Source organism: Coffea eugenioides, chromosome 9, assembly GCF_003713205.1.
Source record: "Coffea eugenioides isolate CCC68of chromosome 9, Ceug_1.0, whole genome shotgun sequence".
Classification (NCBI taxonomy): domain Eukaryota; kingdom Viridiplantae; phylum Streptophyta; class Magnoliopsida; order Gentianales; family Rubiaceae; genus Coffea; species Coffea eugenioides.
The window spans coordinates 2260066-2271241 of NC_040043.1; the positions used below are offsets into that span (position 1 = coordinate 2260066).

At 34.7% G+C, this 11176-nt stretch overlaps 1 protein-coding gene across 2 annotated transcripts; it reads right to left on the reverse strand.

Annotated features, from left to right (window-relative positions):
* Positions 1 to 812: 812 nt before the first annotated feature.
* On the reverse strand, positions 813 to 8230 carry LOC113783393 (protein PHR1-LIKE 3-like). 2 transcript variants are annotated; one of them, XM_027329518.1, is made up of 6 exons: positions 7694 to 8230; positions 2706 to 2782; positions 2592 to 2604; positions 2017 to 2095; positions 1859 to 1928; positions 813 to 1567 (listed from the first exon to the last, which is right to left on the reverse strand). In XM_027329518.1, the coding sequence occupies exons 1-6, from the start codon at positions 7920 to 7922 to the stop codon at positions 1175 to 1177; spliced, it is 861 nt and encodes a 286-aa protein (XP_027185319.1). In that variant the 5' UTR covers positions 7923 to 8230; the 3' UTR covers positions 813 to 1174. The 2 variants fall into 2 exon arrangements, with proteins under 2 accessions (XP_027185319.1, XP_027185318.1); XM_027329517.1 differs by having other exon boundaries at positions 2550 to 2604; positions 7694 to 8229.
* Positions 8231 to 11176: the final 2946 nt, after the last annotated feature.

Below are 11176 nucleotides of genomic sequence, written 5' to 3' on the forward strand. Positions count from 1 at the left end.
TACTGTTCAGCCAATTGGTAACTGAACAAGAAAGCAATGTCTGACTGACTTGCTACATCAATTGGTATTTTCTCTTGGATAAGACCCTCAAGTAGACATTACAATATAGAGTTGTACGACATGCCCGTCCTTTGAGGCATTCCTCTCTCTCTCTCTCTCTGATGATTTCTGGGAGAGAAGGGGTGTCGGAGGATAGGTGTTGAGGTCAGTTAACGGTGACCACCTGTTCTTAATTTCCAAGAGTGCGAGTCGTGTCGGAATTGCTCCAAAACAGTCTCGTTGAGGGGATGACTTTTTTTTTTTTTGGTCTCACATATGAAGAAATTGGCCGCAAGATTGGACATGTTTAATTGCTAATTAATGAACAAAAGAGTTTAAAGTAAAGGATCCAAGAAACGCTGAAAAGGTAGACCAGTTAGGGTAACTTTCTTGGAAAAAAAAAATTAGGGATAAACTGTTAATAACCGTTTCTGAAGGTATGAGGGTAAGATTAGTTAAAAAACAAATGCAGGACACAGATCACGTACATGTTTTTAATGCCATGTATGGTCCACAAAACCTTGTTCTAAGTTTGCTTAACATTCAAAGTAATTTACGTGAATGAACAAAATACATAAATTTCATAAGTTAGAATATATAATTAGTTTTTGATTTAATATAATTTAGTTAAGAATAAAAGAAACAAGAAAAAATATATATATATATATATATATCCAGACACGTCTAGCCCCTGATCCCAAGCAGCAAAATCCAACCGTATGTACCGTAAATACTTCTACAGCAAACTGACTCACTAGAAAAGACAAAAGCAGTTAAAGCAACAAATCGAGAATGGTATTTATACAAAAAAGGATAGAAAAGTATCGTTGGAAATTAAAGAAAACATAAAATTTAGGTTCCTGACTTGCAATATTAGAACTGCACTAGCACTAATTTACAGCATGAACAGAGTCAGAAGTCACCCTCAGAAATCAGGCCTGTTCCTGTTTCATCCACATATTGCAGAAAAGACCCCACATTAGTGTGTTATATTTTGATGAAAGAATATCTAAACATATCTAACTATGATCACAGCCACCGAAAGACCATAAACTACGTTGTGTCATGATACACCAACTCCAGTGATTCCTTGAGAACTAAACTATAACACACATTGGATCTTCTCAAGTTTGGATCACCCATATATAAAGGAAGCAGATGCTGAATCCATGCTTAAAAAGCGTTTCTTTCCTCCAGGTGATGGCGACCCTCCTGGACATAATCCTGCAGGGTTATCACGTGAAGTTAAGCAGCTTTCAGTGGAGCAATCAGCACACTGCTTGATCTGTCGAATCACTTCTTCAGGACTATGGATTCTTCTAACCTCAGCAGATTCTGAGGGTTGCAGTCCATAAGCATTATGTGATGCACCAATCTGTGTCTTTGTTCCCAATCCTTGATAATCCTCTCTGTCAGGGCCTCTAATTGTACATCCAACAATTTGTTCTGCTAGCATTTTGCAAGCCCTCTCCAACATGGCCATATACCTCTGCTCAGCATCCTGGCGAATAAGCAGGTGCTTTTCTGCCTGCATTTCATAGATAATAACTAGCTTAGAAACTGGTTACAGTAAGAGCTCTAGTACATTGATAGCCTTGGCATAAACAGTAACTACTTGGACGTTTCATCAATTTCCAGGGATGACAATTGTCTGCATGCGATAAACCCAAGTAAAATATGCAAATAAACGAAGCCAACAGTTATGCTTTTCATATCCTGAAAAAACAGAATTGGATGCTTTATTGAGATTGAATTATAGTATTCTAACTCACAATCTAGAAGAAAACCAAAAGCAAGACAATTTAATAGGGCAGCTTACTTCAACTTGCAAGTGCAGTTTACTTTGGACTTCCATCTGAACCCTCAATGCCTCCTTCACCTCATAACCCCTAGACATAGTGTTCACGACCTCTTATAGTACTGCAATCAGGATATGAACACATTCCTTGATTTCAGAAAGAAAACGAGGACTCTTACTCGTTCATGTCAGAGTCTGGCAAGCTTTGCGGAGACTTATTCGCATGAGGACTCTCTAAAAGATAAGCAGCAGCAAGTCCTGCCATTTGATAACTAATTCAATTAAAAGCCAGCATATCCAACGATGCATTAATTGAGATAGTATTCAAAGGAATCTTCCTTGGAGTATAATTAGCCATGGTGCACCTATGTTCTTATCTTCACTCGAGTATGAGACAGAGCCACACAGACACCTACCCACCGCCACTTACTCGAAAGAATTGAAGATTCACAGTTACTTCTGGTTTTACCTTTTCATTTAAGTTTAGCATATGCCCAGAGCAAAAGGGTTTTGTCTCTAATGGGGAAGACATGGTGCACATTGACGAGTGCCCCCCGTCCATAAGCAAACCTGATGTAGGAGAATTCATACGCAAGGTGGGCTCTTAATCTAAGGCTCAACTAGAAGTCATGTCTTTAGCGAGAAATTAGAGCAACAGGCACAGAACACTACATAACAGAATATAACTTAATAAAGAAATACCTAAACCTACCATCTTTCGAAGCCTCAACCAAATCTTTCCCAGATTGCTTACCTAGTCTGTATTTCTGTAACAACATGCAGTGAACATTTCTGTCAAAGAACTTCAAGAGAATTTACAGACTTGCTAGCTCCCAAAAATCACTTCAACATGAACATTAAGACAAACCTGGAGGTGACTTTTCAAATGGAAAAGAGTGAGTCCCTTTACACCCATTGTCCTCATTATAGCCTTTGGAGTAGCTTCTGCAAGTGGCTTTCAAGTAACTTAGTCAGAGTAATGAAATTATGGTTCACATTTCAATTGAAAGGGATAGTTGCATTCAACATCCAAGTACAAATTTTCAAGGTATAGAACAGACAAAAGATGCAGCTTCATGCTAAGGTCATCACTAGCCAGCAACTACTCTCATTGCTTACCTATAGGCCCAAATATGAAAAGAGATGCCTATAAGAGCTCCATATGTTCTCGTTGTAAAATGCTCATTATAGCCATCAGTTTCATTTACATGTAAAAATAGACTAGCAAAAATCCACAACATAGATTCACAGAGTACAAGACGCCGTATATTGTCAGCTAATCAAATCATGGTGTTGAACAACACACTTGACACTGCAGTATAGTTCAAATCTATACTATATATTAAAAGAGAAAGTTGGATGTGGTGATTTGGTGTTTTAGTTTTCTCTTTCCAATACTACCCTTGCTATAGAATAATTAAACCATGTTATCGCTCTAAATTAGGATGCCATTATAACATTATTGGGGGTATTTGTGTAAATTCTGAAGAAATATATTTCGGTTTGGATTATGAATGTTAATCTCTACAAGAAAAAGGAAAGTAAACATGGATGAATTGCAATCAGAATCAGATTTGGAATGAGATTACTTTAACAATTCTATTGAAAAAAAAGACACTAAGCATGGTTTCGAGTTATAGAGGTTCAAAAGAATCTATTGTCAAGAATCTATTGTCAAGTATGTCTTGCGGGTTTTGCCCTATCTTTAGTCCAAGATTGGAACAAAAGCAACCTGGAAAATAGCTGTGCAGAATCTAAGAGGAACATGGGATGATGAACAAATTTAAGGCATAAAAACCAACAGCAAAACACAATATGCAAGAAGCTGTGGTTGAATAATTTTTCCAGACAAGGATAGAAGACAAACAATTTTTATATACTATACATTTCGCAATAAAAGAAAAAGAAAAAAAATGTAACAGTGGCATATCTAGCATCTTGAACATTTTCCATGTATAGAATCCAGAGGCATTGGCCGATGAAAGTTTTGGGATTAATATGGAACTTATTAAATAAAATTATATTAATTAAGATGTCATGGGAAAAACGTCCATTTATTTCCTTTCAGAATGAAATATTTATGGGATTTTTTTATTAAAAAATCAAAGCAAAATTTCTTCACATGGGCTTTGGTAATTATTATTATATAATAACAGGGAAAAAGTCTGGAGAAGGGCAATTGTTATATAGTCTAACGTTGGACTGAAAGAAAGAGAAGTCACTCAATTCGATGGTAATGGCATGGGTTTCAGAGATCTACCTACTAAGGCTGTCATTTTGGTTAGTCTATAATTTTGGTGAATATTTTATATAACACTTCTAACAGGTAAGATCATTATTCAACCTTCACCATAAAATTTACACAAGCTGACATATATATGCGTGTCAATAGGTAGAGTAGTGTCAAATCTACTAAATCCGGACCCAAATGCACTATATTTATTCATACCCAGATGTGGACCTAGACTAACCAAAGACCCAGAGTTGCCCGCACATGAGTATGGATACCTGATGTATACATGGATACCTGATAGATATCCATATGTATTTTTGTAATGTGTATACAAAAAAAACCTAAAAAATAATAACAGACATGGATATCAAAGATGAAATGAACATTATACAATTGCCATTTTAAAATAACAAAATTAACATTCAAGAATGTCGCATGCAAGAATTAACTAAAAGCATGATACACAACTAACTAATTATATTTGTTCAAAATATTATCACTTAATCATGGGTCTAGATAGAGTTTGGTCCAGGTTTGGATGTGGGTATTGAGTATATGAATTTAGACAATGCAAACCCACGAATATCTTGCACAGTCTGGGTCTAGATTTGCAACTTTAGATTAATGCTCATAAAAAAACATGATGGGTTTGTGTTAGATATGAACAAATTCCAAACCATTAACATGATTATGTGACTATGTCTAAGTTATCATGCACTCATTATGCCTTTTTCCCCCCCCAGCATCAATAACCATAGAACATTTGTTGAACCAAAAGGTCAAAAAGCTTTTAGGAAAGTAATTTCATGATAGATTCATGCAAGTGATATACAAATACCCATCAAGTATGATCTATTTACCCTTAAAAGAGTATTTACAGGTATTCTGTCTTTACCCCCTCCCCCACCCCCCCTTCAAACAACGAGTATAGTTTTAAATGCGTCACTTCATAATTGAAGCACTTGTAGTTTTTCAGCTTAGGTTTCTCGATTGACAATACACTGCAGAAAAATTACAAGACAGTCCTTTATCTTCTTCAAAGTTAATACTTTTCACATGGCCATTTTTTATCTTTATTAAAAAACTCTGACACTATACAGGTCAAAAGATTGTAATTGAAAAAACATTCAAAGAGAATTAAAAAATAACACTAAAGGACATAAAACACAAGCAGTTGAAATTAGTAGCAATAGCATGTGTTATTTAATTCTTTAGATTTGTGAACTTCATCTTCTTGGACTATCATGAGAAAAGATGCATTCTTCAGATCAAGATATCTATGCAAAAATTACCAAAAAAAAATGTGCAGCGCACATATCCCTACACTAGTTTTGATAAAAGTGAAAACAGACCAACAACCTTGCAGTATATAAGATCTCAAACTAATAGGTTATCACAAAGTAACAAAAGATCATGTCAATCATTTGAGCCCAAATATAAGACTTGAACAACACTCAGAAGCGCAGCTCATTCATTTTGGCTAAGGTCTAATGGGGTTCAACTTTTTCCACATCCTTGTACTGCTGTATAGAAAATCTCTGAACTGAAGGTGAAGTGGTATGGTACAAGTGAGTCAGAGGGATGTTTAAATCAGAATTGTAGCTTTGATGTCATTAACATCTTCAAACAGATCCAAATCTGGTAAGAAACCTTGGTTTATCCGCTTCGGTTCCTTCCCTTCACAGAAGCATGGGCATTGCTAGTTTTTTGGCAAATTGTCAATCAACGGTAACACTAACACATGAATAAGTAAACCAAATCTCAGGATTATCTGTCAACTGTCTACCAAGCAAGCCTATACAGTAGTCTAAGCTCATCTGATGTCTTCCAAATGTCAATCAGATGTTATATTGATGTGGCGGTCAACAATTTTGACCAAAAAAACAATTACAAGAAGAGCTCAAATGGTTTTCATCTTAAATTTGGCAGTTGTCTGGATTTTAATGTAGAATCGTACATCTTAATTATGCAAAAGAGTCAGGGAGAAGGCCAATGACGTACAATACTACTACAGCAAAAAAAGTTTAACATAATTAAACTAGTGGCATTAAAAGAGTGGGCTTTTGGAAGAATAGAGTAATAGGGGATAAAGGCTTAAAAAAATTGACCCCGCTATGTTAATGTCCTAAAACAAGTAAGAGAAGTTTGAAGGATTCTGCAGTTGGGCTAATTGATCACTGAAAGCAGTACCTCTTAAAGAGTTTCAGACCTTTTTTTCACAACTATTCAAAAGATTAGTGTCCCAGACTGCAACACAATAAAGAACGCCCGCAGTAGGGATAAGGGCAGTGGTGGTGAATGATTGACGAAACCATAGAGAGCATATTGGAAGATGGGACAAATATTAATCTGAATTAAATGGACAATCATAGTGCTCTCGCTAGTTTTATTGGTGGTACAAACACATAGCATCCTATATATATATATATATATATATATATATAAAGGAGTTTGTAGGTGACTGTTGGAAAATTTTCATATGTCATCTTTGGGGATAATTTAGGTAGGGAATAAAATCAAATGCAAGTGATTAAGCCAAATGTGCAACATTATAATGTATAGTTGAGTTGGATTTGACCTTGGTGCCATCCCATTTGCAATTGGCTTATATTCCACGTGATTATCAAACTTTTAAGTGGTGTTTAAACCACTTACAAATGTAATTGCAATGCTCTTTATCTTCTTTTATAATTGCTGGGTAGCTTTTATAACTACAATAATAGAGGGTCTTAATGCTAAAGATGATTGGTTCAGGAAGCACTTAATAATGAACATGATTGGTTTTGGTTCATATTTCCAATCCGTTACAAGTATAATTGTAGTGTTCTTCAACTTGACAATAATGGAGGCTTTTAATACTGAAGAATGTTGCTTCAAGTGCATGTGCTCAATTTTTTGTTGTGGGTATTTAGACAAGTATGCTCATTTACTTTCTCTCTTTTTGGAGTTTTGGATGTTTAGCTGATATCATAAAAACCGTGAGTTTTCTACTGCAATATTTTCTCAATAGCTATTGTGAGAATATGGAAATTTCATTATAGAATACATGATACATACATATGAATATCCATAGGAACCTTTTTACATTTTCTAACTATATTTCTAAAATCTGATGTTCGTGGCTGCAGGTGGTTAAACTGCGACTAAAGATTATCTATTGACTGCAATTTCATGACCAAGGTAGGATCTAAATCTAGCCTTATAATTTATGCATATTAATTGTTGATTAGATATGGCTATGATTGTATTATAATGGTATAGGAACAAAGGTAATGATATTTTTGCTATTGTTGTTGTGGTATGGTGTGATTATCCACTACAATCCTATTTCTTTTACTTACAAATTTGTTTTCCTTTATAAGTTTGTTGATTTGGCCAATTTACTTATCATGTCATGCACTTCAACTGATTCAATTAAACCAATTACCAAGCAGCTCTAATTAAACCAATTATCACATAGGTTAAAACTCCCACGCTTAGCGCGGCATTCCCCCTAGTAACTAAAATAAAAATAACAGCGAATGAGCAGTCAAATTTTATTAATTTATGTCACTAGTAGCAGTGAAAATTTTTTGGTAAAAGCAAAAAAAATGAAGAGAAAAAGGGAAAGGAAAAGACTTAACTGGTTGGGCCGCCAAGTTGAGCAACGGCATCAACAAAGCGATCGTGAAGGTCAGCTGTCCATCGAAGGCGAGGCTTGGGATCGGAAGTTAAGACGAGACAGGGGTCTCCTACCCCAACCCCAATTGCCCCAATCCCTACTCCAGCAGTAGTCCTATTGCTGCTACTGTTATTGATATGCTCTTCCTGGATTATTACGCCTTCCCTTGGCTGGATCAATCTCGGCAGCATCTGCTCCGTCCTTCCTCCCCCTTCTCCTTCCTTTCAACAGCAACTGAAAACCACCCACCGCCGAGGACCAAGAGGAGGAGATATGGAACGGAACCAATTGGAAAAATGTTTTGAGATTTTTTCACTTCCAAAATGAATGAATTAATGAATCAGATACCAAAATCTAGGGATGCCTTTCTCAAAAGTCAAAAGCTCAGCCAAAAAGACAAAAAAAATCAAAGGAAAAATTAAAGTCATGCTAGTAAATATATGTTTAGGGCTATAGAAGTGGAGTCAGCTTAAATACACTACTAGTACTAACTACTCGCTGTTTTGTGATTGGGATGCAACGACATTATTATTGCAAGTACCAGACTCTGTCTTTTCGTGTGGTAGTAATCGCAATTGACATGATGGTATATTAGTCTTTAGCTGATGAGTGTGCTGGGTAACGCGGCACACAAATCTACAAAACTGAAATCTAAAAATTGAAATGAAATCAAAATTAAAGTTTGAATTCATTAAATTATTAAATTATTAAATATTAAATATAATACATTTGAATGTATATCACATTATAAGTGAATAGTTTATCACTTATTTTTTAGATCAAATTCTACTTAGCAAATTCAATATCATTTAACTAATTCAAATGTTCAATTTTTTGTTATCAAACGCATTTGAACATGTTAAGATCTAAATCTATTAGATTTAAATGTTGAATTAAGTTGTCAAGCAGTGCCTAAATTTAATAGATTGGCTTACAATCGAGCTTGCATGTGAATAAGAGATTATTTAACAAACCTCCTACGAGATTTATAACAATTGCAGGTGGTTCTCTTCAATTTTGAAAAATTAGATTGACCTCCCATATTTTTACTATTTAAGTAAATCATCACAGGCGGGGAAGATAGGAAATGAGTTGGATGGTATAGAGAGAGGAATATAAGTGAAAGGTGCCATATTCGAAATCTCTTATTTACACTAAAAAAACAGATAAATCACCAAAGGAATGCATACTTTAGGACAAACCTAAATAATAGGTAATAGCATGATTTGGTTTTTTGCTATACTTTGAAACAACGGGCCTAATGCGAACTCTTGCAATTGAACCGAAGAACTGAGGCGAGGAGTAATTAGTCCTGCACTTGCAATGGGTTAGACCCTTTCTTAAAGGATCTTTTCTTTTCTTGACTCTTGAGTTATTGTTGGAGCCAAACCTAATAGGTGCAAAGGACAATTGTAAAACCAACTACTTTTAAAGTAGTTGGTTACTAGGGAGAGTTTTAAGATTCTTCATGGACTTGCATTCATCTACAGAATTCTTAAAAGTTTCACCAGTGAGTTGCAGAAGCACTAGTTTGGTACGATGATAATTCAATCCCCTCCGAGTTCTCTCTTAGTCCATTTGGGCCAATTCCCTCTCTCTTAGTAAAGAATAGGAGTAGATATAGAATAGACACTATAAAGAACAATTGTAAACAAAATTTACATGATCCATTTCATTATTTTTATTGTATATCTGGTACACTCAAATTGTTCTATTAGATATATTATATATTGTTGAAACCTTTTTAACCCGTTTAAAATAATTTTAATATTTAATTTGAAGTAGGTCCAGTAATTTTGTTAATGGTCATAAGTCATAACTATACAAATTTTATTTATATAGAAGGTCAATAGAAATAAAGGAAAAAATTACACAAAGAAGAAATTTGAAGGGAAATTGGATAGGAAAGGGAGGGTGGGAGGGGGCAATGTAAATAAAGCAAGGACTTTTACATAATTCAAGGAATGCAAATATAGAGTAATGTTAACGTTTTTGAAAACTTCATAGCCAATTATATAATTTTAGCAAACTTGAAGGGGAAGGGGCAATTGCCTACCCTTAAGCGTATTTTGCTCCGCCGTGTCTTGGGTGCTTACCCTTGTTCGTTCTTGACTTTTACCCAAGGATCAATCACTCCAAGGAATTGCTTTTTCTCAACGAAACAGTCTCTCTAGTTGGTGTTTGCTTCCTTTTTGTGTGTGGTAACACCAACTGATGAGAGTGTGCCCCATTCGAATGCTTTCTGTAACATCCTTATTCAGGAGAACAAGTCTGTCAAACACCTTACCTAAGACTCTCTTCCTTCTTTCTCAACCTCTAACTATGGCTCTATATGGATTTAGAATGTTTTTCCAAAACTATTTTGGTATAAATAAATCTTATATACACTAACAGTATATACACTATCACCATTTAATTTGTGATATGTGTGCAAAAGTTGAATTTCAAATTCAAATACAAAAATATCAAATATAACTTATCCATAATCTCAAATATAACATAAAAAAATATCTAAAAAAATAAAATAAAATAAAATATATACCCTACCGTGTTTTCTTTTTCTGTCCACAATGACCACTACTTAACACCGACCACCGACCACTCCCCTTTTTTTCTTCTCCTTTCCCCTTCCTTCCCGCCATTTTCCCACCTCCTCCCTTCCCGAGTACAGACACTACAGACCATGGCACTGTTGCTCCCACTAGGAGGCATAAGCGCACTTCGCACGATTGAAATATAAAATGCCCTGCTCAGTTTTGAAGTAATAAAAATAGTAATTTATGTAGAAAAAGTATATTGATTATTAGTAAACTCTGAAAGGATGGATCCTTAAATATGTAATTTGTGGAGATTAGTCTCTTCAGTAATTAGTAAAAGCCTTTAATTCATAATTAAGTGTTTGCACCTTAACTCCTATACAAGCGAAATTATAACAACACAAAGACGCACTTGTTTTCTATTTCGTCTTTCAGCCAATTTATCTTTTTACCTGCATTTTAAGATCTTCACTTGTGTATATTTATTTGAAACTTCAAATTACTAAGTTACATTTTTACCAAGATTTTGATAGTAGTTGCAAGACAGCAAAGACAAAATTTAGATTGGATAAGCTATTATTGTAAATGAAATATGGCTCTGATTTTTAATTAATAATATGCAGAATTTTTAATTAATATTAATTTTATTAATAATATTACAAAACAAACAAAAACACACTCATTTTCTATATGAGTCAGATGGTCAGCTCCTCCTTGGATCATTACAACCTTAGTCATGATGTGGTTGGCTTTGATCGGTCAGCTGAAGTTTATAGGGAAGCGACATTTTTCTCCTGCATCCCCGAATTTTGTTTAAAAAATCTCTTACTAAAACATAATAATTTAAATTTTAAATATTTAAAAATATTTAATCTAGAGGTTCAATAACATTTCTTTCACCTTCTAAC

Bases quoted from the DNA above. Each gene is read 5' to 3' on its own strand.
- LOC113783393 (XM_027329517.1), bottom strand. From the start codon at position 7,922: ATGCTGCCGAGATTGATCCAGCCAAGGGAAGGCGTAATAATCCAGGAA. The intron at 2,605-2,705 runs GTTTGTCTTAAT...ATGTTGTTACAG, and splicing joins ATTTGAAAAGTCACCTCCAG to AAATACAGACTAGGTAAGCA. The intron at 2,096-2,549 runs GTAGGTTTAGGT...ATCAAATGGCAG, and splicing joins GGTTGAGGCTTCGAAAGATG to GACTTGCTGCTGCTTATCTT.